General features: G+C 43.9%; 1 protein-coding gene across 1 annotated transcript in view; it reads right to left on the bottom strand.

Annotated features, from left to right (window-relative positions):
* Positions 1-5,054: 5,054 nt before the first annotated feature.
* Positions 5,055-27,765, bottom strand: part of LOC137367616 (uncharacterized) — a 105,928-nt gene continuing 83,217 nt past the window's right edge. The window contains exons 7-9 of the mRNA XM_068028664.1: positions 19,514-19,612; positions 18,303-18,412; positions 5,055-5,136 (exon numbers count right to left, since the gene is read on the bottom strand). Of these exons, the coding sequence (XP_067884765.1) occupies positions 5,055-5,136; positions 18,303-18,412; positions 19,514-19,612 (291 nt within the window). The remainder of the gene's footprint in view (positions 5,137-18,302; positions 18,413-19,513; positions 19,613-27,765) is intronic.

Below are 27,765 nucleotides of genomic sequence, written 5' to 3'. Positions count from 1 at the left end.
GGAGCTATGCAGTCAGTCCCACTCTGTCTATTTCTCACATGGCCATCCAACTTCCTCTTGATGTCATTGATTGTTTCCGCTTCCACGATCCTTGTGGGCAGCCAGTTCCAGCTCATTACCACCTGCTGCATAAAAAAGTGCTTCCTCATATTCCTCCTGCATTCTTTGCCCAAAACATTCAATCTATGGGCTGAAATTTATACCTCCGCCACCGTAATAGTCAGCAGGTGTAAACAATGGCAGTCCACCCAGGTGGGCTGCACGTTGCAGATCTGCCGTGATATTAAGTGCGGCAGCTCAGTTAAATAACCGGGGTGAACTGCCCACCTCGATGACATGGAGGGGGTGGGCTGTCCGTCCCTGGCAATGGTGGCAGCAGCCTTTAAATATTTAAAGAAGCATTGATGTAAAATTGATTTGGAAACGTTAAATAAATTTATCTTGCCCCTCTCCCACTCCCCCCACAATAACCACAGAATTAATTACCTGACCTCTCCCCCCACAAAGCACTTACCTTGTGCAAATGACCTTCGCCCCCCCCCAAAGCTCATACACTTTACACTCTAACCCTTCCCACCATCCCCTACACCAATGAGATGGCTCTGACACCGCCCCCCCACACCCCCCACCGCACTGAAAAAAATTTAACTGCTCCCCTGCTACCTCTCCCCACCAGTGTTCCGCCTCAGATCCCTGGATGGAAGGCGTGGAGTGCCGGCCACCAGCATGAATATTGCATCGAGACAGATGGCGGGCCTCTGCCAAAGGCATTTTCCAGTCCCCCCCACCACGACCCCCAATGTCAGGCGGTCTGTGAAATCCACCCCTATGTCCCATAGTCCTTGTATCAATTCCAGGGAAAAATTGAAAGGGCCTTCGGCTCCATTCATCAGAGCAGCAGATTATCCTCTGGGCACTTGGGGAGGGTGCCTCCCTGATTATTAAAAGGCTGCGTTTGCTGACAACACAACCACTAGCACTTTCGCAAATGCAGCCTGTTCCACTGAAATGTCACTGTCTACGACATTCAGACAACTGCCAGGATTAAAGATGGTGCTGCTCAATTTATCACAGAAAAACAACTTCAACCCAAAAATCCCCTCAAAGGTTGCCATCGCCGCCTCCGTCCCCACCCCCAACGGTCCCCCGCTCCCTCCTGCACATGCACTAGTTATATAGTACCAGGGTCATCTCAATTCACCTAAAGTGAATTACTTTAGGAGCAGTGACTATCGTTTCATAAGTAAATATGGCAGCACATAATGGACATGTTTTGGTTGATACTCGGAGAACATTGCGCTGTTTAAAGTCTCATCAGAAGGACGGCACCTCTGACAGTGCTGCACACCCTCCGTAATTCAGTGAGGTTTCAGTGCCATCCTGCTCTCCGGCTGCTCACTCCCCACTTCTTTTGTTATTTTTTAATCCAGGCTGATGCTGGGGGAATTATTTTTAAATCACGGTACTGAGGATGTTTTTATAAAGAGGCAATTATAATAGAAAAGATTGGACGCCCACCAAAGCTACTAAGTATCATCACCTCATTCCATGACAATATGAAAGGCACAATTCAGCATAGCGGCACCTCATCAGACCCTTTCCTATCCTGAGTGGCGTGAAACAGGGTTGTGTTCTCGCACCCACACTGTTTGGGATTTTCTTCTCCCTGCTGCTCTCTCATGCGTTCAAGTCTTTAGAAGAAGGAATTTTCCTCCACACAAGATCAGGGGGTAGGTTGTTCAACCTTGCCCGTCTAAGAGCGAAGTCCAAAATACGGAAAGTCCTCATCAGGGAACTCCTCTTTGCTGACGATGCTGCATTAACATCTCACACCGAAGAGTGTCTGCAGAGTCTCATCGACAGGTTTGCGGCTGCCTGCAATGAATTTGGCCTAACCATCAGCCTCAAGAAAACGAACATCATGGGACAGGACGTCACAAATGCCCCATCCATAAATATCGGCGACCACGCTCTGCAAGTGGTTCACCTACCTAGGCTCAATTATCACCAGTAACCTGTCTCTCGATGCAGAAATCAACAGGCGCATGGGAAAGGCTTCCACTGCTATGTTCAGACTGGCCAAGAGAGTGTGGTAAAATGGCACACTGACACAGAACACAAAAGTCCAAGTGTATCAAGCCTGTGTCCTCAGTAACTTGCTCTACGGCAGCGAGGCCTGGACAACGTACGTCAGCCAAGAGCGACGTCTCAATTCATTCCATCTTCGCTGCCTCCGGAGAATCCTTGGCCTCAGGTGGCAGGACCGTATCTCCAACACTGAAGTCCTCGAGGCGGCCAACATCCTCAGCATATACACCCTACTAAGCCAGCGGCACCTGAGATGTCTTGGCCATGTGAGCCACATGGAAGATGGCAGGATCCCCAAGGACACATTGTACAGCGAGCTTGTCACTGGTATCAGACCCACTGGCCGTCCTTGACTCCGCTTTAAAGACGTCTGCAAACGCGACATGAAGTCCTGTGACATTGATCACAAGTCGTGGTAGTCAGTTGCCAGCGTTCGCCAGAGCTGGCAGGCAACCATAAAGGCGGGGCTAAAGCGTGGCGAGTTGAAGAGACTTAGCAGTTGGCAGGAAAAAAGTCAGAAACGCAAGGAGAGAGCCAACTGCATAACAGCGCTGTCAACCAATTTTATCTGCAGCACCTGTGGAAGAGCATGTCACTCTAGAATTGGCCTTTATAGCCATTCCAGGCGCTGCTTCACAAACCACTGACCACCTCCAGGCGCTTACCCATTGTCTCTCGAGATAAGGAGGCCAAAGAAGAAGAAGATATACATTGAAGAAGTTTCTCAGTTTTTGATGACTCATGGACCCAAAGTATGGAAGTCTCAAGACGCTCTCAACTAGCAAGAGAGACTCCAAACCAATGTTAGAAAATTATTACAGTGCTACATCATAACCTGTTTCATGCGCACAGGAAGCAATTTTCCCCTGATTGCATGGATTTAGATTTTTTGTTTCTATTTCTCTGGAATGACAGTAAGTTTCTTACTTCAGAAATAAAATTATCAGGGAGGGCTTTACTATACCTTAGGGGAATGTATAATGCATAAAAAACATGAACAATTCAGGAAGTCATAAACTGTGCAACTTCACAAAAGGTAATTATCTAATTCTCTTTATTGAAAGTTGTCTTTTCATGCGTTTGTGTGAAATCCAAGTCCAAGGCTTTTTAAATGACCACCACCCTTTACCTTGGTGTGACTTTATTTTAAGGGCACAATGGAAAGCAGGTACTTGCTCATAACACAATGGGGGTGAGTCTTGTTTGATGCCCGAATCAGACAGACGGCACGAGTTGCCATCATGCTATCCACCCAGTCGCAGCAATAGAGGTCCAAACCATACTGGTGGTCAGGCATCATTAGCATGTGGATGGTGAGCTGAGATTACCAAACGAGTTCTCTGGGATAACTCGCTGGTCAGAGAGGGAATGGGAAAAACTGCCGGAATGTTGTGAAAACCCAGCTGGTTCAGGACTGTGAAGAGAACATTCCACTCCTAACCCCTCTGGCCTGCACGTGACAGGTCTACACTGTGCCGCTGAAATTCAGCACTACCTATCATAGATTTGTTGGATCAGCAGAAACCCCAGAGAAACGGCATGCAATGCTTCTGACTTTTTTCTAGGGTTTCGGCCGTTCTTTCGCTCAAATTACATCAGGAAATCTGGAGAAGCCCCACAGAAATACCAGACGATCATGTCCTCTGAGATGGTCTTCATGGCAAGCCATTCAATTGTACAAACTTTCACTAAATCAAATTGGGTTCCTTCATAAAAATTACTTCTTGCAGGTTCTTTGCCTTTCTACTTGCGCCCTTTTAAACCTTCCCATCTGAGGCTGTTGAGGTGCAAGGCCCAACACCAGTTTCATCATCCAGGCAGCAATTTACCTGTCCCTTTTACTCCACTCCTCAAGGGACATTCCAGCAATCTCAAGACAATATGAAGGGGGCAGGTACCTGACATAATAGGTCTCCACTTCCTTTTTCTTGAACTTTGCACCTGGGGGCTAGGTGTTCCCAGGTACTGAACCGAGGAAAAATCATTCCCTACCTGTGTGTGCATCTTGGCATTGTGGGTGGTCATTTTCTGCAATTCCACATCTGAATAACAAAAAGCTTAATTTCCCAGTAGTGTTCTCGTTAGTTTTGAATTTGCCACATCATTCCATGCTGTTGACAACTGTCATTCTACAGTAAGTCAATCACCACAATGTGTAGGGTTACCTGCAGTCATTAACCAGGTGTTCTTTCCTTTTATTTCCTCGTCTTAGTGTTGCATTTTTAAAAAATTCATTCATGGGATGTGGGCGTTGCTGGCAAGGCCAGCATTCACTGCACATTTCTAATTGCCCTCGAGAAAGTGGTGGTGAGCGGTCTTCTTTAACTCCTGGAGTCCATGTGGTGTAGGTAACCCACAGTGCTGTTAGGTAGGGAGTTCCAGGTTTTTGACCCATTGGCAATGAAGGAATGGCAATATCTTTCCAAGTCAGGATGGTGTGTGACTTGGAGGGGAACTTGCAGATGGTGGCATTCCCAAGTGCCTGCTGCTCTTGTTCATCTAGGTGGTAGAGATGGTGGGTTTAGGAAATGCTGTTGAAGAAGCCTTGGTGACTTGCAGCAGTGCATTTGTAGATGATAACACACTGCAGCCATGGTGCATCGGTGGTGGGAGGAAGTGACTATTTAAGGTGGTGGATGGGGTGCCAATCAAGTGAACTGCTTTGTCTTGTATTCTGTCAAGCTTTTTGAGTGCTGTTGGAGCTGCTCATCCAGGGAAATGGAGAATATTCCACCACACTCTTGACTTGTGCCTTGCAGATGGTGGAAAGGCTTTGGGGAGTCAGAAGGTGAATCACTTGCCGCAGAATTCCCAGCCTCTGTTCTTGTATTTATGTGGTTGGTCCATCAAGTTTCTGGTCAATGGTAACCCCCCCCCCACCACCCCCCAAACAATCCCCCCACCCCCAGGATGTTGACAGTGAGAGATTCAGTGATGGTAATCCCATTGATTTTAAGGGGAGATGGTTAGATTTTCTCTTGTTGGAGATGATTATTGCTTGCGACATGCGTGTCCTGAATGTCTAGATTGTGACCCCATAATCCTCTTCTGTAGAATTGAAAATAATAAATAAACAAATTAAAGATGAAATCATAGTCGTTAGTGAACAAATCTAATCAGGCTTTTTATTATAAGAGATAGAATAATTGTCAGTCTATGAGTTAGAAAATGCCAGCCTTCTCATTGGGCCAGAATTGCAGCAGGGGAGGTGTTTTAACTAATTGACCTCATAGGTATATAAATAGGGACAAAATTTTGAATACTCTGTTCCCGAAACAGGATCTTGCTCAATGTTTAGAGCTGGGAGAAGAGGTTTTGAAGAATTAACCCAATCACTTAAAGTGCAGTTCAGTATCATTGTCATCTTCAAGTAGATAGGTTTCTTATATTATTATAGCAGCATTTTCCAACACAAAACATTTTAGTGTGGAAGAAAAGGAAAACGCCAAACAGAAACAGATGTATTTCTGATGAGCTGTGAAAGTACCAACCAATAGATTATTAAAAAGGAACATGGTTATTCTTCACCCCTGCCCCTCGCCCCCTCAACGTCTTACTCTGGCAGAATCCAGCCAAATCATTCTCTAATTGTGTTTGGTTTGAGAGTGCAATGGCTAGATTCTGCCAAACTAAGAGAATATTGTTATATAAACAGTACTTCTGGTAATGGGTCATGAAAACAAGGAAAAGTCAGGGAAGTATGATTCTGCTCTCACTTTTGAATGACCCTTTTGGAAGTGTAGCTTACCCATGTGATCCCAAATGTTCCAAATATACTCTGAATAAAAAAAGAATAAAAGGCAGCAAATTTCTTCACCCTCCCTCCTGCATCCTCACCTCCAACAAATACAAGATGTTCATGGACTTCTTTGAAACTAAGGTCAAGACCATCCTGGCTGCGCATCTTTCTCTGGTTTCCCTCCTATCCAAAGCATTAAGGTAGATAAGTCCCCAGGGCCTGATGGGATCTACCCCAGAATACTAAAGGAGGCAAGGGAAGAAATTGCTGGGGCCTTGACAGAAATCCTTGCATCCTCACTGGCTACAGGTGAGGTCCCAGAGGACTGGAGAATAGCCAATGCTGTTCCTTTGTTTAAGAAGGGTAGCAAGGATAATCCAGGAAATTATAGGCCGGTGAGCTTTACATCAGTGGTAGGGAAATTATTAGAGAGGATTCTTCAGGACAGGATTTACTCCCATTTGGAAACAAACAAACTTATTAGCGAGAGGCTGGTTTTGTGAAGGGGAGGTCGTGTCTCACTAATTTGATTGAGTTTTTTGAGGAAGTGACAAAGATGATTGATGAAGGAAGGGCAGTGGATGTTATCTATATGGACTTCAGTAAAGCCTTTGACAAGGTCCCTCATGGCAGACTGGTACAAAAGGTGAAGGCACACGGGATCAGAGGTGAGCTGGCAAGATGGATACAGAACTGGCTCAGTCATAGAACACAGAGGGTAGCAGTGGAAGGGTGCTTTTCTGAATGGAGGGATGTGACTAGTGGTGTTCCGCAGGGATCAGTTCTGGGACCTTTGCTGTTTGTAGTATATATAAATGATTTGGAGGAAAATGTAGCTGGTCTGATTAGTAAGTTTGCGGATGACACAAAGGTTGGTGGAGTTGCGGATAGTGATGAGGATTGTCAGAGGAAACAGCAGGATATAGATCAGTTGGAGACTTGGGCGGAGAAATGGCAGATGGAGTTTAATCCAGACAAATGTGAGGTAATGCATTTTGGAAGGTCTAATGCAGGTGGGAAGTACACAGTAAATGGCAGAACCCTTAGGAGTATTGACAGGCAGAGAGATCTGGGCGTACAGGTCCACAGGTCACTGAAAGTGGCAACGCAGGTGGATAAGGTAGTCAAGAAGGCATACAGCATGCTTGCTTTCATCGGTCGGGGCATAGAGTATAAAAATTGGCAAGTCATGCTGCAGCTGTACAGAACTTTAGTTAGGCCACACTTAGAATATTGCGTGCAATTCTGGTCGCCACACTACCAGAAGGATGTGGAGGTTTTGGAGAGGGTACAGAAGAGGTTTACCAGGATGTTGCCTGGTCTGGAGGGCATTAGCTATGAGGAGAGGTTGGATAAACTCGGATTGTTTTCACTGGAACGACGGAGGTGGAGGGGCGACATGAAAGAGGTTTACAAAGTTATGAGCGGCATGGACAGAGTAGATAGTCAGAAGCTTTTTCCCAGGGTGGAAGAGTCAGTTACTAGGGGGCATAGGTTTAAGGTGCGAGAGGCAAAGTTTAGAGGGGATGTGCGAGGCAAGTTCTTTACACAGAGGGTGGTGAGTGCCTGGAACTTGCTGCCGGGGGAGGTTGTGGAAGCAGGTACGATAGCAATGTTTAAGAGGCATCTTGACAAATACATGAATAGGATGGGAATAGAGGGATATGGTCCCCGGAAGTGCAGAAGGTGTTAGTTTAGGCAGGCATCATGATCGGCACAGGCTTGGAGGGCCGAATGGCCTGTTCCTGTGCTGTACTGTTCTTTGTTCTTGTTCCCCTCTTAACCTTAAAACCTGCCTCCTCCTTTCCTGAACCATTTCCACTAAACTTCCAATTTCCCTTCCTGGCTGTCATGGTAGCTGATGCTGAAGAGCATTCCCGGGCCTCATAAACAGTCCACCTCCCTGCTCCAGAGGTAGGAGTTCAAATCCCACCAGGAATTTGAATTCAATTAATAAATAAATCTGGAATAAAATGCTACTCCCATTAATAATGATTCTGAAATGACTGAATTGTTCTAAAATTCCATCTGATTCCGCCCTTCAGGGGCGGAAATCTTCCATCCTTACCTGGTCTGGTCTACATATGACTGCAGCTCCACAGCAATGTGGTTAACTCTTAACTGCTCTCTGAAATGGCACAGCAAGCCACTCAGTTGTATTAAAATGCCTGCAGCAAAAGAACTATGTGTGTAGCCACACCACACGGACTGCAGCGGTTCAAGAAGGCGGCTGGCTCACTTTCATCTTCTTAAGGGCAACAAAGGCTGGCCTGGTCAGTGATGATCACATCCGAAGAATGAATTAAAAAAAGGTTGCAGCATCTGCTTGCAACTGCAACATCTTGCCTATTCTCAAGGTTTCCATCACAAACACCGCGTATTTCCATCTCTAATATTTTTGTCTCTGCTCCTGTCTCATCCCACTGCTGCCAAAACTCTAATCCATGCCTTTTCATAGACTCAGAATCTTTTATGGCATAGAAGGCAGCCATTCGGCCCATCGAGTCTATGCCAGCTCTTCATGGAGCTATGCAGTCAGTCCCACTCCCCGGCTCGATCCCTGTAACCCTGCATGTCTATTTCTCTCAGGTGGCCATCCAACTTCCTCTTGAAGTCAGTGATCATCTCCACTTCTACCACTCTTGTGGGCAGGAATTTCCAGGTCATTACCACCCGCTGCTTAAGTAAGTTCTTCCTCATATTCCCCCTGCACCTTTTGCCCAAAACACTCAATCTGTGTCTCCTCGTCCTTGTACCATTTGTTAATGGGAACAGCTTTGCCTTGTCTAACTTATTTAAGCCCGTCATAATCTTGCAAACTTCTACTAAATCTCCCCTCAATCTCCTTTGTTCTAAGGAGAACAAACCCAACCTTTCCAACCTAACCTTGTAACTAAAATCCCCCATCCCAGGAACCTAGTAAATCTCCTGTGCACCCTCTCAAGAACACTCATATCCTTCCTGAAGTGTGGTGACCAGAACTTGACACAATACTCCAGTTGGGGATTAGCAAGAGCTTTACAAAAAGGTTCAGCATAACTTCCCTGCTTCTGTACTCAATGCCTCTATTTATAAAGCCCAAGATGCCATTTGCTTTACTAATCACTATCTTAATATGTTCTGCCACCTTCAAAGATCGATGCACATGCACCCCAAGGTCCCTGTTCCTGTACACGGTTTAGAACTGTGCCATTAAGAATATATTGCCTCTCCCTATTCCTTCTGCCAAAATGCATCACCTCACACTTGACAGTATTAAATTGCATCTGCCATCTCTCTGCCCATTCTGCTTGCCTATCTGTGTCCTGTTGCAGGCAGTTCGTATCATCTTCACTGTTTGCCGCACCTCCAAGTTTTGTGTCATCAGCAAATTTTGAAATTCTATTCTGTATTCTGAAATCCTAGTCATTTATATATAGCAAAAAAAAACAGTGGTCCCAGCACTGACCCTTGGGGAACACTGCTGTCTACCATCCTCCAATCTGAGAAACAACCAAGCAACCATTTACTACGTGTCAAGAAAACTCTATATGCCAAATGAGAAATATCAATTCATCGGTTGGAAACATACATTAGACTTCTAATGGAGAAAATCCTACAGTTAACTTTAAAACAACTGGTAGCCAAGATGGCCATCGCAATTTGCATCTGAAACACCTTTGCACATTCCAAGGCCCAACCGGTGCCAGAAGTCTGAGAAGCCCTAGACCAAGAACAAAGGCTTGGTCTATGTAATTGAATTACCTAGGATTGCTTCATTAGCACGGCATTCACTTTGAAACAGCAACAACAGGTTACTGAGTTGGATGATCAGCAATAAGCATAATGAATGGCGGAGCAGGCTCGAAGGGCCGAATGGCCTACTCCTGCTCCTATTTTCTATGTTTCTATGTAAATACTGGCATCGTGGGGTCTGTGGAGCCAATTCTGAACTTGTATCTCATTAGAAGATTCCAGAGAATACCCTGAGGCAGTCATGTGACTGTCTGTCCATCTCTGAAAAAACTGGGAGTTTTGTTACGCACAAAAAGAGACAAGTAGTAACAGAGACTGCAGCAGCAGAGATGGCTGTATGCCTACCTTTCTCTCTCTCCAGAAAACATCAAGTTGGAAAACCATCTGTGACTGTGGACCCTCCAAGCCTATGGACTATAACAGCCAGAGACTAAGGGAGAGAGCCACCTACAATTCTGCCTCCAAGAAAACCCTGAGCAAAGTGGGCCAGCCACAAAGTGCACTTTGACCAGAATACAACTCCAGCCGGAAGACCACCGAATCTTCCAACCACAGACTGTGTATTTAACTTTTATTTATTCTGGACTTTAATCCAACCAGAAAATCTACTTTCCACTTTGTAATCTATTTGTGTGTGTGTGATCCTCGTGTAAATGTGTACGTGAATGTGTGGCGTATTTATTATTATTTTAGATCGGGTTTAGCTTGTCGAGTATAATAAACTTACCTCTTTCTTGTTTAAACCCAAGAAAACCTAGCCGATTGGTTCTTTCACGATCACATTAAAGGTAAAAGGTAAAACACTCACTAATGTGGTAAGCACAACTACTGTTTAAAAGGAATAAACCCTGTTGTGGTCAAATAAGAGCAAGGGCAAGAGGGGTGACTGTGAGCCCCTCCTCACCTTGGCCATAACAACTTGCTGTTTTCTGTCCTTAAGCCAATTTTTTATACAATTGGCCACTGACCTTCCTATTCCATGAGCCTCAATTGTATTAACAGCCTTTTATGTGGAACCTTATCAAATGCTTTCTTAAAATCCACATCCACCACATTCCCTTCGTCAACCTTCAAAGAATTCAATTAGATTAGTCAAGCATGATCTGCATTTTATAAATCTATGCTGGCTATTAATTAACCCGAACCGCTCTAAGTGTCCATTGATATTTTCCCTGATTACTGTTTCCAAAACCTTATCCACCACTAATGTTAAACTAACTGGCCTGTAGTTGCTAGGAATGTCCTTATACCCTGTCTTGAATAAGGATGTCACATTTGCCACTCTCCAATCCTCTGGCATGGCCCCCGTATCCATGGAAGATTGGAAGATTAAGGCAAGCCTTTCCACTATCTCCATCCCCACTTCCTTTCGCAACCTGGGATGCAAGCCATCCGGACCAGGTGACTTATCTACCCCAAGCATAGCCAACCTTTCCAGTACCTCCCCCTCTCAATTTTTACTCTATCCATCTTCTACCGATATTTTGTCAGATTCCTATTCCTGAATGAACACTGATACAAAGTACTCGTTAACTATTCTAGCCTTGCCCTGCGCCTCTAAGTATATATTACCCTTCTGTCCCTAATAGGCCCCACTCCACCTCTCACTATTTACATGCTTGTAGACGATCTTTGGGTTCCCTTTTATGTTAACTGCCATTCTATTCTCATAGTCTCTCTTTGCCAGTCTTATTTTCCTCTTCACCTCCCCTCTCAACTTATTGTATATGGCCTGGTTCTCACTTGATGAGTTCACTGACATGCATCCCTCTCTTTTTGTTTCATCATAATCACTATCTCCCTGGTCAACCAGGAAGCGCTGTTCTTGGTTTCCCTACCTATCAGCCTTGTTGGAATGTTCCTAGCCTGTACCTGAAGCATCTCTCCCTTAAAGATAGCCCATTGTTCTGATACAGCTCTTCCTGCCAGTCTTTGGTTCCATTCTACCCTGGTTAGATCCCTTCTCATCGTGTTGAAATTAGCCTTCTTCCAATCTAGACATTCTACCTTATTTTGTTCCTTGCTTTTCTGCATTACCAGTCTAATTCTTATGATACAATGATCACTCTTACTCAACTGCTCTCCCATAGACACCTCCTGGCTATTCCAATGCTCTCCTGGCTGGCCTCTCATGCTTCACCCTCCATAAACTTTAGCTCATCACAGCACATATTCTGACTCTCAATAAGTTGCAATTATCTATCACACATAAGCTCACTGACCTACATTGGCTCCCAGTTCCCCAACGTCTTACGTTTAAAATTCTCAGCTTTGTGTTCAAATCCTTGTATCACCTTGCCTATCTCTGTAATCTTCATCTAACCTTTTGAGAACTCTGCCTTGCTCCGAGTCTGGCCTCTTCTGCATCCAAAGTTTTTTCACCTCACCACTGGAGGCCATGCATTCGACCAGCTAGCCCCGAAAGTCTGGAATTCCCACTCTACACATCTATACCTTTTCTCTCCCTTTAAGATTCTACTTAAAACCTAGCACATTGACCAAACTTTGAGAGACCAATCGTAATATCTCTTTCTTTGTATGATTACATTTCTGCAAAGTGCCTTGAGACATTTTTCTACATTAAATGCACTATGTAAGTGTAGATTGTTATTGTTAAAGCTTTCAAGCAGGACAAAGGGACATTACTTATCCAAATCTAATAGCTTAGGGGGAATGACTGGCATTGCAATAATGTCAAGCTCACCCCAGTTTGACACAGAGTGACATGGGAAAGTCACTGCATCTTTGGAAGTCTTGAACTGATAAGCTTTGTTGTTTGGGATTCAATCGGCCTTTTCAGTAACTCAATTAGAACAAGAACAAACTGTGTAATTGATCTGAGACAGTCAATTCTTTCTTCAGATATTAGGTGACATAATAACAGATACAGCCAGAGGCACTATCCTAACCTTCCTGAGAGCTACTGTAGAAACCACAACAGATGTGAGGCAACCAGAATTTCTGGCTAATTTGCCAGGAGTTTCCTGAAATATTAACAATGGCAGGCTTGTGGGTATTCAAGTCTCTCATAGTTTCACATTTTACTATTTACTAGTCAATTTCTGGTGGCACTGAGCATGGGTAGTCAAGACCCAGTACAGTATTCAGGTTAAGCAGGGTGAGAGGATGGGGGAATACGGAGACCAAGGAGATGAAGGGGGACAAGGATGGGAATGGGAGAAGGAGGAGGAGAACTAGATGGGAGGAATGGGAGAAGAAAAGAGAGAGACAGATAAGGAAAGAGGTCGATCATGGTGAGAAGCAGGACTAGAGGAGAAAGTGGATGAGGCTAGGTGATGGGCTATAGGGATGAACAGCGGGCTATAGTGGAAAGAGGTGTGAGGAAGAGGTAGAAGGGGAAGAAGGGGAAGGAGGACGACGAAGGGATTGGTGAATGGGAAGGGGAACGACAAGAGGAAAAGGGGAGAGGGAATGAGCAGGGTGGGAGGACAGATGGGGTGGGAAAGAGAAGAGGGGAAAGGGTGAGGATGGAGAAGAGAAAAGAGGAAGAGGAATAGCATGGGTAAAGATATGGAACTTGGAAGGGATATGGAGGAGAGAGGGAGAAGCAGAGGTAAGGGTATAGGTGAATGGATGAGGGAGGTGACAGTGGAGGAGGATGGGGAGGGGTGGATTAAAGACGGGGCCGGATTTTAAAGGGCTGCGGGGTTAGGACCTGGAGTGGGCACCATTTAAAAATCACAGTCCCTGAGGTCATCTCAGGATTCTGACTCTCCAGGACAGTTTCAAATTTTCAATTTGCTGGTGGGGAGGGGAGGGAAAAGGGAACACACAGGCTGCCAAATAACAGCCCATTTAGCTCCTTTAGGGGCTTGTTTCGGGGCTGGGGCATTCGGGAAGGAAATTTTTAAATCGGATTTTGGCGATCCCGACCAGTCTGGCGCGCATTAGCGCACAGCTGTTGGGGTCACTAAGGGGCAAAAGCAAGTTTGTTTCCACATGTGATAAGATTAAATTTGAGGGGCCAACTAGCTCCGGATCGATTGCTGTACCTCCAAGACGTCGATGACCACCTTCCGCCGTTGTTACTGATCTGGCCACTCAGTGGGGGAGTGGATAGCTGATCAACTCATTCTGTGTAGGGAGAGAGGGCTGCCCAAAAACTTCAGCTTCATCTTCAGCTGCTTCATCAATGACCTTCCCTCCATCATAAGGTCAGAAGTGGGGATGTTCACTGATAGGCCATGACCATCTCAAGCAAGAGAGAATCTAACCACCTCCCCTTGACATTCAACTCCCTTCCACTGCTACTCTCTGTCTCCTGTTGCCCAGCCAGTTCTTTATCCATCTAGCTAGTGCACCCTGGACCCCATGCGACTTCACTTTCTCCATCAACCTACCATGGGGAACCTTTTCAAATGCCTTACTGAAGTCCATGTATATGACATCAACAGCCCTTCCCTCATCAATCAACTTTGTCACTTCCTCAAAGAATTCTATTAAGTTGGTAAGACATGACCTTCCCTGCACAAAACCATGTTGCCTATCACTGATAAGCCCATTTTCTTCCAAATGGGAATAGATCCTATCCCTCAATATCTTCTCCAGCAGCTTCCCTACCACTGACGTCAGGCTCAACGGTCTATAATTACCTGGATTATCCCTGCTACCCTTCTTAAACAAGGGGACAACATTAGCAATTCTCCAGTCCTCCGGGACGTCACCCGTGTTTAAGGATGCTGCAAAGATATCCGTTAAGGCCCCATCTATTTCCTCTCTCGCTTCCCTCAGTAACCTGGGATAGATCCCATCCGGACCCGGGGACTTGTCCACCTTAATGCCTTTTAGAATACCCAACACTTCCTCCCTCCTTATGCCGACTTGACCTAGAGTAATCAAACATCTATCCCTAACCTCAACATCCGTCATGTCCCTCTCCTCGGTGAATACCGATGCAAAGTACTTGTTTAGAATCTCACCCATTTTCTCTGACTCCACGCATAATTTTCCCCCTTTGTCCTTGAGTGGGCCAATCCTTTCTCTAGTTACCCTCTTGCTCCTTATATATGAATAAAAGGCTTTGGGATTTTCCTTAACCCTGTTTGCTAAAGATATTTCATGACCCCTTTTAGCCCTCTTAATTCCTCGTTTCAGATTGGTCCTACATTCCTGATATTCTTCCAAAGCTTCGTCTTTCTTCAGCCGCCTAGACCTTATGTATACTTCCTTTTTCCTCTTAGCTAGTTTCACAATTTCACCTGTCATCCATGGTTCCCTAATCTTGCCATTTCTATCCCTCATTTTCACAGGAACATGTCTCTCCTGCACGCTAATCAACCTCTCTTTAAAAGAAAACAACTGCAACCACTACTTTTTCTTCCAATGTTTCATGACTTATCATAGCACCATGTACAGGTGTAGTGGTCACTTCAGATAAATGTATCGATCACAGATGGAGAGGAGAAGACACAGAGTGGGGAGGTAGGGAAATGGGAATGGAGAAGAGGAGTGAAAGGGGGGTGTGGTGGGGGTGGAGGACAGGGGCTAGTGGTGGATGAAGAAGGATTAGGTGGCACTGGGCTGGGACAAATTGTCCTTTCACTGGAAGTGGGAAGTGGCACTGGGCCAGCTTGCAATTCCATCTTTGAGGGGTGGAAGAGACAATTTTTCTTCTCACATGGGAAATTCTGCTCAGGGTGAGGGGTGGAAGCCAACAGGGTAGATCATGAAGCCAATGGAAACGTAAATTGGGAGAGATGGAACACGGGCTAATACTCTACACCATCGCACAATGTCAAATTCTGAGTCATTTCTCAGTCATTGGCAGGGGGTGGGGTGGGGGGCGGGGGTGGGTTAGACATTTTCTGCTCATATGGCAAGGTGAATTACTGCTCATAGAGGGTAGGATTAGACCCAAACTTGTTCTGTCAGGGGCGTATGGGCAAGATTCAGTTTCACAGGCAGTGGGGATTTGTCATTAGGATCGGGAGGGCCAAGTTTGTGCTCGGTGGTGGATGGCAGGCTCAGTTTGTGCCCACTGGGTATGGGAAGGGAAGTAAGGGCAGCTTTGTCCTCAGTTGGGACAGGGTGGAAGGCCAGGTTTGTCCTCACTATGGGTGAGAACTAGATTTCTGTCCTGTGGAGGTGAGGTTGGGATATTCCTGCACTATGGAAAGGTGTTGTCAGACTTCATGGAGGGCGAGCCTTGTGTACTGATTTCTGCTCAGTGATGTGGAGCCCTTATTTCAGCAAAAGGGTAAGAGGATTATGCTCTAATTGCCAACTAGTTTGGGTTGTTGTGCTTGTTTCTGCTAGGCGTGTGGAGGTTGATGGCTGTATTTCTATACAGTTGGAGGGAAGGTAGTAGAGGTGGGGGGGGGGGCAGGGGAGGGTTGATTTTTGCATAATGGGCAATGGACGGCAGATGTCCAGATTCTAGTCACTGGGTGTGGGAGAGTAGTTCTTAAGATTTCTGCTCAGTTGGAGGAGGGCTGAACCATGCTTTTTCATTTGGGTGGGGGATAGTTCTCATGTGGAGTTCAAGGGGGGCTGTGATGCCTTCTCAGTTGTGTTGGGGAATGGAGATGGAGGTTCAGAGGAATTTCATTAACTGTCCATAGTCCATAACTATTGTAGGGGGAGATTGTGGCATAGTGGTAAATGCCACTGAGCTAGTAATCCAGAGGTCCAGGCTAATTCCCTGGGGCCACGGGTTAAAATCCTGTCATGGCAGCTGGTGGAATTTAAATTCAATTAATTAATAAAAATCTGGAATTGAAAGCTAGTCTCAGTAATGGTCACCATGAAACTATCATCGATTGTCATAAAAACCCATCTGGTTCACTAATATCCTTGAAGGAAGGAAATATGTCATCCTTACCTGATCTGGCCTACATGTAACTCCAGATCCACAGCAATGTAGTTGACCCTTAACTGCCCTCTGAAATGGCTGAGCAAGCCACTCAGTTGTCAAGGACAATTAGAAATAGGCAACAAGTGCTGGCCTTGCCAGTGATGCCGACATCCCAAGAAAGAATAAAAAAAAGTTTCTTAACTTGGTTCATGGAGCTGAGCAAATACATCCTTGGCCATGGCTGTTTCTATTTCTGTTACTGTTTAGGTGAATGCAACAAAATCTATGTTCACTGGTTAGAAATTGCCATTTCTCTGCTTATTTGGGGCGGCGGGGGAAAGTTGAGAGTTGCAATCGCTACTCAATGTTTTGGAGTTGGGATGGAATAGTCGCCTGCTCATCAAACATTACATTTTCCATCTCTGGATACTAGTCTCCTAGATACAATGGAATCTTTACTAATGGGGTGGGGTGGGGTGGGGTTGTACACACTTCTGTTTATCAGGTGGGAGTTTGCTTTGTCTGTTCAGTAGTATAGGGAGATATTGAGACAGTTTCCTGATCTTTACTAACTATGAGAAGTCATGGAGTTGACGTTGGCAATATCCTGTATTTGAGGGGCTTGGGAATGTTTCCGTTCAGTGCATGAAGCAATTTACATTGTTGGGAATTAACTTCCGGTTTTGTTAACTTATGCGTATGTTTGGATGGTACAGCAAAACGTTCCTTTTGAGAGATCAGGTTTTCATTCACTCATTCAGCCTCACTATGCGTGGCTGTTTTTCTATGTGTTGGTTGTATGATGAACATTAAACGGTTAACTTTGTTTTTCCTGAAGAACTTATCTTTAGTACAGGATAGACGTGGAGAAGATGTTTCCATTTGTGGGACAATCCAAAACTATTTGTCATAAATCTAAGATAGTCACTAATAAATCCAATAAGATTGCCAATAATCCAGTAATCATTTACCCAGAGATTGGTGGGAATGTGGAACTTGTCACCACATGAAGGAGTTGAGGTTATTAGAATAGATGCATTTAAGGGGAAGCCAGATAAACACATGAGGGAGAAAGGAATAGAAGGTTATGCTGATAGAGTTAGGGTTGGAGAAAGCCTGTGTTGAGCAATAACACCAGCATGGGCCAGATAGGCTGAGTGGCCTGTTTCTGTGCTGTACGTTTAATGTAATTCTATGTAACATTACTCAATACCAAATGCTTTCTAATAGCTTTGAACTTTTAAAACTTTATTCTTCTCACTTGTGTGTATCTTTGCCGAATGGGAGCATGACATTTCTTCTAAAGGGAATAGTTTGGGATTTCTGAGGATTAAATCCTGGGCTGTCATGTTACATTAGGGTTGCCCAACTGCAATCAATTAGTCAAGTCCTATTATGTCCGTCTTTGGAATCTTGAGAACACTCATGGTTTTTAATATATGATAGATTATGAATTGTTACAATAGCAGTAGAACAGTAACAATTTTCTGTTAATATGATCTTTACAGAACATTGGTGGGGAATTTCCTCAGAACTGACATTACGATGTTGCCAGAAGTGTGGCAGAAACTCCAAAGTTATGGCAAGGGGTTACAGGGAAACGTTCAGCCATTATATTTTACATTTATAGTCGACTCTTTAAACAATAAGATAAATTACTTTCTACACAGTTGTTTGATTATCTGTAAATATGAACAGATTCAAATTGTGGAGTTTTGAACTTTGAAAATAAATATGCATCCATATTATGTTGCATTGAGTATTAATTACAAAGGAATTGCATGCATATGAAGTAAAAGTATTCCTGCAGTACCTCCAGATATAGTGAAAAGATCATTCCTCTGGAGCATCTGGTTCATTAATAAGTCCTAAACGGCAATAACAAAGTGGAAAGTGAACCATATTCAGAATAACTGATCCATTTACCTATGCAGCTCTCTATCGTTTTGCTGTTCCAATAGCAAAGTTATCAAATGATCAGGTGAAGCTGTAAGTTTCTCATTCTCACTTTGCTTTTGTCTCTGCTTTCCCACTTCCTAGAGAAAAAAGTGAGATAATCAGAGCAAATTTGAAAATAGCATAGCTTTACAATTAATGAGGAGCATTGTTTTAATGGGAAATAAACCACTGACAATATAACCAACAAATCTTTCATCAAGGAATGATTTATTTCTCCATAAACCACAATTCTTCCTTTATTTTTCTATCCTGGATTGAGTTTCTCATTTTTTAAATTTTCTATTACTTCTGAATAATCTTCTACTACAATTTTAAACTATGTCCTTTTCCTGTCAACAAAGCTGATTTCCCGCAAATATTTAAAGGTGTCTGTTGCAAAGCAGATTTAGAGAAATTTACAGAACCATAGCTGATCCCTTAATCCTGAATTGTAGTTGAAGAGTGCCTTACTCTAACAGCGAAAAACTGAGTAATTAATAAAATGACCAATTTTATGAATGACTTCTCCCGAAATGGATTGTTGCCTTCCAGAAACATAAACACAGAAATTGAGTAACACTATTCATGATTTTGGTTCCGTTAATCTTAAAGGACAGAAAATCAGAGGGAGCAGATTGGAGAGCAAGATTTCCTTATATGTGCTCCAGGTGGGAAAGCCACTCTGCAAGAAGCATTTATTTGCAAAACTGTCTCATAAAGCAACAGAAGAATGTGAATCAAAAGCGGAAAACAAGATAATGATAAATAAATAAAAAGAACTGAAAAGCAAGACCTGGGTGTGGAAATCCAGGAACAACTTGAGACTAGAATTTTTGCAGTTCAGGCCTTGAATGCTCCCATAGGCTCAGCAAGTAAATTCACCACCCAATGAATAATTGAGAAATATAGACAACTTCACTCTAGATTGTCAAAGTTGGTCTCAGTATTCCATGCCCATGGAAAACAGAAATAATCCAGAGTTCCTGCTCTTGATCGCTGTGCAAATTTGGCTGTGATTCTCTCACAGTTGAATAGTCTACTGATACTGTCAAGGCCCACACAGAAGAGTAGGCGCTCAGTTGAACTACTTGAGGGTGGTGACAGCTATACAAATCAGCATGTTTAAGAGAGGAGAGAGCAAACTGGAGGGGGGAGAAAACAAAGCATCACAAAGAATGCCACTTGTATCTGTTACTAACCTGGACTGCGTTAAAGATAGCATCAAATGCTAACGATTGACTCATCTGGTTTACATTGTGGAACTCCTGAGCAATTTCGCTGGACAACTCAAGTGTAATCTGCAAATATATGTATTAAAAATATGATTCAACACACAAGGGAGGAACAATAGAGCATTGTAAAATTTGGAACATCATTCTGTAGCGTGAAAAAAGTTTCAGTAGCAATCATACATCAAAAGCACTACCAAACCATTACAGCTCATGGTATCTAAATTTGGAATAAAATTTCAAAGCAATAATAGTAATTTCTATACAGTCTAGCTGACTGGTACTAATCCCAGTTCATTATCAGGAATGCCAGGAGGCAATAACAGTAACTATCTGTAATTGGCCTGGTTCCACCACTAGTATTGGAATGGGTATCAAACAAAAATGACTTGCCACTGTAAGTTTATGGCTATTATTCCTTTCTTCATTGTTTGCTTAACAACTTCACTTTCTTGTCACTGGGGGTCAGGAACAGTATTTAAATTGAGTTGAGTGGGGGAAGAAGATGGGGGGGGGTGGGGAATCAAAGTGGCAGGGTGAGGAAGTTTAGTCGAAGAATTCAGGCATGGCCTTCTTCCCGAGCATCCAGCACAATTTAACCTCCACTGGCCACTGCAAGTCCATTTTGCTGCCGTGATTGGAAAAGCATGTTCAAGTTTACAATATACATTGCCAACTGGTGTGGCTCCCTGACAGCAGCATGGACTTGCAAAATTACCTGTCAAACTGCAAGTGCAACCTACATAAGATTTTGTACAAGTTCAGCATTACCTGCTTGCTTCCTATTGTATTCCTTTGGAAGCTGTGGTTTGTTTACAAAATTCAACATTTAAACACATCAAATTACAAGATGCAAAACTGCCTTTCTTTTTCTTTCTTTCTAACTTTCCCTCTTTCTTTCTCTCTCTTCCCCCCCCTTTGCCCTCCCTCTTTGTTTCATAGGTGTACACAATTAGCATTGAGGTTTCCTGTTAACAAACTACAGATGGAGATAATCAGTTGGTTTTAATAGTATACTGGTGCCTTTTTTAAATTGTAGCATTAACTGAAGAAAGACACAACAGCTGGCTGCCTGTTCCTCACCTGAAAACTGGGCAGGCTGCAGCTGCAAACTGAGAACCTTGGTTGCTCCGCTGGTGCCTAAGCCTCTGTTAATGCAATTTTAAGGTGGACCTGCAAGTGGGTGAGCAGCTCACATTTCCTGTTTCTGATGAGAGCCTGCTCAAATATGCAAAATGGGGTTCTACGTCAGTTGGAAAGAAGGCAATCCCCAATTACTGCCCAGTAAGGAGATGGGGTCTACGATATCTTGTCAACAAGGGGTGGGGGCAGATTTGAGGGGGAGTGGGTGTGCTTCATTATTGGGTGGGGGATGGGAATATTTTGGTTGTGTTTCCCTTCTTTTTGCTGATCATTTTGTTCAGATGTTGAGAAGCCACTGATTGTTGCTTATTCATTAGTTGCTTCAACTCACTGGGCTTAATTTTTATTCTGGTGTTGGGATCAATTCCGGGTCCCGACCCCGAATGGCATGGTCCTGACAAGCCCACCACAATTTTCAAGTGCCAGGCCAATTAGTGGTCAGGGACCACACTCGCCATTCAATTAAGGGCGGTGGCCTGGCTCCCGAGGCTGGTTGGCTAATGGGAGGCCCTCCAGCAATAAAACATCGGTCGAGGTGCCGATTCCTTCATGGAGAGAGAGGGGCACCTCAAGATGGAGGCGTTTCTGAACATATAAACTTAAAAAGGCCACCACTGCCTGGCCATGATCGTGAAGCAGCAACAGGATGCCACCAGTCACAGCTGTAGCCTGACAGCCATGCCAGGTGCAGGGAGTGTCCCAAGCTGGATGAAGCATAGACCCGTCACCCACCAGGAGGCTGCCTCGTATAACTGGCCTTGTTTTGGCCGCAGTGTGGAGCCTGCATGCTGACTGGGAAATTCCAGTCAGCGTGGGTGAGGGGCTCTTAATTGGCCTAATTGGCTACTTGCCACTTGCGGGCAGGTAGCCGTCATATCCTCTGACCCAGCCATTTTCAAAATGGCTCAGGATCGGGATAGTGCCGGCAAACTGGCATGCAGGCCAGTGGTGAGAAATTCCCAATTCCGACCCCATCGGGAGTTGAAAATTAGGCCCACTGTCTTTCAGCCATTGTCTTCTGAGATTTTTTGAGAGTACGCAGTTTCTGACTTCAATGGAAATGAAATTCCAGTGTCTTCTATAATGAGCAAGCCATCCACTCCATTCGATTACCTCCCAACAGGTGGAGGTGAAAATTACCCCCACCATTTCCAATATATAATACATTGATTCAGATGTACAAAAGCACTTGCATTTTTGTTTTAGATATATTAGCTGAAACTAAAACTTCTGTTTGATGTTTCAGCATCTAAAGGATTATGCCACGTGTGTGCTGTTGAAGTCATATTTTGTCTTGTATGTTAAACTGTATTGCCAAAGGCCTGCTATAAATCTGAACTTGCTGTTTATAAATTGTTTGAACTTGTTTCTCACACAACACACACAGTACACAGCGTACTGCACATATTTTACCTTTTTTCATATATATAATTATATATTTATATATAGCTATAATTATAAATTGAAGTAATATATCTAAAAGTTTATTTCTCAGTATTTAAATAGGATAGATGGTACTAATAAGAATGTGTAACTTTTCTACTTTTACATGAAGCAAGATTTAGCAATTTATAAAAGAACTTCTTCAAGGCTAATTGCTAAGTAAGTAAATGCAGAATTTCCATGAGCGTTCTATTAATTTCCCACCATAACATTGGAAAGGGATAAGTAGAAACCCTGGAAAAACATGGTAAATGGCAGAAGAAGGCATTCCTGCTCCATCCACCTTAATTTCCAGTCCTTGTTTCCCAGAGGTTCCCAATTTAGAGTGAGGCCCCAAGATTCCAGGGAGTTGGCATTGCAGGATGATCCCTCAGCTTGGAGGTATGAAGTGGTCCAGTAGCAAAGTACAAATGGGCCAAACAGGTAAGTGTCCAACCTTTAACTGCAGGGGATGGCAGTTTTGGGCACTTGGAGAACTTCTGACTGCAAGTCACCAACAGAAGGCCTTGACATAGCCACCCTTCTGGTTCTGCTCCATACCTCCAGGATGCTGCAAAAAGATGGGCCTGCGGGGAACGTAAACCAGTTATATTAATGGCCTTGCTCATTAAACTTGTACATACCGCAGTTTCTAATGTGCTCTGCATGTTCAGCACAAGGGTGGATGGAACATGATCATTCTTAGAGGTAATACGATGACTACTTTATGAATTGTGTCAACTACTTAATAAGGCCAGTCATCGATTGCATAGGCTTTATAATTTATATTTACTCCTCTTTCACCTTCATTATACACAAAAATATCAGAAATAATTTTATCATCTGATTATTCTTCTACTTCTTCAAAGTTATTTCTGTTACACTAGTACCGCCACCTCTTTCTGCTCTATTTGAATTTTTAATTTTCAAAATAAAACATATTTGTGGTAGCTATAGTTTGACTTTCTTGGTTGATATGCAAAAGGAGAGCACATGGGATTGGGGATAAAATATATATATATATATATATATATATATATATAATTGAAGACAGAAGAAAATGTTAGATATGAACTAATGCAGGTAAGAGAAGACAGATATGTCATACCAAATCAGGGAATAGCATTGAAATTAAATCACTCCAGAATTTCAATCACACATAAGATAGGAACCTGTCACGGACACAGTCCACTAACTCATGCATTGTTGAATACTGGTTTCAGGTCTTCGTAGTATGAATACTCTCTGAATACTAAAGAGAAAAGCCATGACCATATGAAAAACCAGGCAGGTCTGAGGGCTCTCCGCTTCTTCCTTGAACAGAGGCCCAACCAGTCCCCATCCACCACCACCCTTCTCTGCCTGGCTGAACTTGTTCTCACATTGAACAACTTCTCCTTCAAATCCACTCACATCCTTCAAGTAAAAGGTGTTGCTATGGGTACTTGTATGGGTCCTAGTTATGCCTGTCTTTTTGTGGGATATGTCGAACATTCTTTGTTCCAGTCCTACTCAGGCCCCCTCCCCCAACTCTTTTTCCGGTACATTGATGACTGTATCGGTGCCGTTACAAACTTTATCAACTTTGCTTCTAATTTCCATCCTTCTCTCACCTTCACATGGTCCATCTTCGACACTTCCCTACCCTTCCTCGACTTCTCTGACTCCATTTCCGGGGATAGGCTGTCTACTAATATTCATTATAAGCCCACCGAATCCCACAGCTACCTTGACTACACTTCTTCACACCCTGCCTCCTGTAAGGACTCCATTCCATTCTCCCAGTTTCTCTGTCTCTGACGCATCTGCTCTGATGATGCAACCTTCCACAACAGTGCTTCTGATATGTCTTCCTTTTTCCTCAACTGAGGAGACCCCCCCACTGTGGTTGATAGGGCTCTCAAACGTGTCCAGCCCATTTTCTGCACCTCTACCCTCACCCCTTCCCCTCCCTTCCAGAACCGCGACAGGGTTCCCCTCGTCCTCACTTTCCACCCCACCAGCCTCCGCGTCCAAAGGTTCACCCTCGGCCATTTCCGCCACCTCCAGCCTGATGCCACTATCAGCATTCTGAAGGGATCGTTCCCTCCGTGACACCCTCGTCCGCTCCTCCATTACCACCGACATCTCGTCCCCTTCCCACGGCACCTTCCCCTGCAATCGCAGGAGGTGTAATACCTGCACTTTTATCTTCTCTCTCCTCACTATCCGACGCCCCAAACACTCCTTTCAGGTGAAGCAGCGATTTACTTGTACTTCTTTCAATTTAGTATACTCTATTCACTGCTCACACTGTGGTCTCCTCTACATTGGGGAGACCAAACGCAAATTGGGTGACTGCTTTGTGGAACATCTCCGCTCAGTCCGCAAGCATGACCCCGAGCTTCCGGTTGCTTGCCATTTCAACACCCACCCCCCTGCTCTCATGTTCACATCTCTGTCCTAGGATTGCTGCAGTGTTCCAGTGAACATCAACGCAAGCTCGAGGAACAGCATCTCATTTACCGATTAGGCACACTACAGCCTGACAGACTGAACATTGAGTTCAATAATTTCAGAGCATGACGGGCCCCGCTTTTTATTTTTAAGATATCTTTTCTTTTTTATTTGTTTATTTTATTTTAGTCTGTTTCGTTTGTTTCTACTGTGCCTACCCACTGTTGTTTTCATGTTTGTGCTTGGGGCCAGACTGTTCATTTTTCAGTCTATTAACACTCTCTCTGTACTAACGCTTTGTCTTTCACCACACCATTAACACAGCATTTGCCTTTGCTCCATGACCTCTGGTCAGTCATTCTCTGTGAGCTTGTCCTTTCAACACCTTCTCTTTGGTTATCTCTTGCCCCACTCCCACTGTACTTGCTTAAAACCTATTACATTTCTAATATTTGCCAGTTCTTTTTTCTTTAGAGGTTTAGAGGGGATTTGAGGAAAAGTTTTTTCACCCAGAGGGTGTTTGGAATCTGGAACACACTGCCTGAAGGGGTCGCAGAGGCAGGAACCCTCACAACATTTAAGAAGTATTTAGATGAGTCCTTGAAACGCCATAGCATACAAGGCTACGGGCCAAGTGCTGGAAATTGGGCTTAGAATAGATAGGTGCTTGATGGCCAGCACAGACACGATGGGCCGAAGGGCCTGTTTCTGTGCTGTATAATTATCTGACTCTATGATGAAGGGTCACTGACCTGAAACCTTAACTCTGCTTCTCTCTCCACAGATGCTGTCAGACATGCTGAGTATTTCCAGCATTTCCTGTTTTTATTTCAGATTTCCAACATCTGCAGTATTTTGCTTTTATTATTAGACTCGATTTTAACCCTAAATGGTATAGGAAATAGGAGCGGTAGTAGGCCATTCGGCCCAACGAGCCTGCTCCAATATTCAAGCAGATCATAGCTGATCATCTACCTCTATGCCATTTTTCCCCACTGTCCCCATACCCCTTGATGTCATTAGCATTCAGAAATCTATTGATTTCTGTCTTCAACATGCTCAATGGTTGAGCTTTCACAGCCCTCAGGGGTAGAGAATTCCACAGATTCACCACCCTCTGAGTAAAGAAATTCCTCCTCAACTCAGTCTTAAATGGCCCACCCCTTATTCTGAGACTGTGTCCCCTTGTTCTAGACTCATCAGCCAGAGGAAACATCCTAACCACATCTACCCTGTCACGCCCTGTAAAAATGTTAAAAGTTTTAATGAGATCACCTCTTTTTTCAAAACTCTGGAGAATAAAGGCCCAGTTTCCTCAATCGCTCCTCATAAGACATTATCACCATCCCAGTGATTAGCCTGGTGAACCTCCATTGCACTCCCTCTATGGCAAGTATATCCTTCCTTCGATAAGGAGACCAAAACTGTACACAATACTCCAGCTGTGGCTCATCAAGGCTCTATACAATTGAAGCAATACATCTTTACTCCTGTACTCAAATTCCCTTGCAATGAAGGCCAATGTACCGTTTACCTTCTTAATTGCTTGCTGTACTAGCTTTCAGTGACTCATGAACAAGGACACCCAGGGCCTTTTGGACATCAACAATTCTCAACCTCCTACCATTTAAGAAATATTCTGTCTTTCTATTTTTTCTACCAAAGTGGAAAACTTCACACTTATTCACATTATATTCCATCTGCCATGTTCTTACCCATTCACTTAGCCTGTCCAAGTCTCCTTAAAACCTCCTTGCATCCTCCTCACAATTCACATTCCCACCTAGTTTTGTGTCATCCGCCAATTTGGAAACATGACAATTGGCCCCCATTTTCAAATCATTTATATAGATTGTAAACAGCTGTAACCCAAGCACTGATCCTTAGGGTACCCCACTAGTAACAGTCTGCCATCCTGAGAATGACCCACCTATTCCTACTCTCTGCTTTCTGTCTGTTAACCAATTCTCAATCCATTGCAGTATATTACTCCCAATCCCATGTGCTCTAATTTTGTTTACTAACCTCCTGTGTTGGACCTGAATAAAAGCTTTCTGAAAATCCAAATACAACACATCCACTGGTTCTCCTTTATCTATGCTACAAGTAACATCCTCAAAAAACTCCAACAGGTTTGTCAAACATGATTTCCCTTTCACAAATCCATGTTGACTCTGCCCAATCAGATCATTTTTTCCCAAGTGTCCAGTTATCTCATCCTTTATAATAGATTTGAACATATTCCCTACTACTGACATCAAACTAACAGGTCTGTAGTTCTCCATTTTCTCTCTCACTCCCTTCTTAAATAGTGGGGTTACATTTGCTACTTTCCAGTGTGCAGGAACCCATCCAGAATCTCTAGAATTTTGAAAGTTAACCACAATGCATCCACTATAGCCACCTCCTTCAATACTGTCACTTAATTTGTTCAGCTGAAACAGGTGCAATGTTTCTACATATTCTGTCTGTCTGCAAAGAACAGGGTCCTGTGTATTAATATATGTAGCTTCCATTATGCGCAAATGTGCCACACTGTGAGCCCTACTGACTATCTTAAAGTTCACTTGCCAACCAATCAGCACTCTCTTCTCATACAGTATAAGTTGTTGTTTTCCCTTACATCGGTTATTCTTGGGATTGTCCTGATGAGTGCAAGACGAAAAGCTTCCACAACATGTCTCTATTTTCAGCAATACTCAATTACATTAGTTTTGGGAACCACTCCCTCAGGTCCCCGACAGTGCCCTTGAGAAATCTCAATCTAGCCTGCCAATGTCCTTGTCATTCTCTCCAGGTTTAGGCACAGGTTTGTCCTGGAATATGGTAATGTGCCCTGGGAGTTAAAATGGTTGAGGTTTTACACCAATGGCACCATGGGAATTTCCTTGCCGCTCATGGCCCAGCTTCGCATGCCACCCCAACGCCCCCAGTTAAACTTGGAGCTAATATATTTTCAGAGGTTTGGGGAAAATGGTGGCATAGTGGTAATGTCACTGAACTAGTAATCCAGAGGTCCAAGCTAATGCCACAGGGACATGAGTTCAAATCCCACCACGGCAGCTGGTGGAATTTAAATCCAATTAATTAATAAAAATCTGGAATTGAAAACTAGTCAGTAATAGTGCCATGAAACTAATCGTTGATTATGGTAAAAACCCATCTGATTCACTAATGTCCTTTAGTGAAGGAAATCGGACGTCCTTACCTGGTCTGGCCAA

The sequence above is a fragment of the Heterodontus francisci genome, chromosome 1 (genome assembly GCF_036365525.1).
Source record: "Heterodontus francisci isolate sHetFra1 chromosome 1, sHetFra1.hap1, whole genome shotgun sequence".
NCBI lineage: Eukaryota > Metazoa > Chordata > Chondrichthyes > Heterodontiformes > Heterodontidae > Heterodontus > Heterodontus francisci.
The sequence above is the reverse complement of the archived record's forward strand: the minus strand, read 5'-3'. Positions and strand labels throughout refer to the sequence as shown.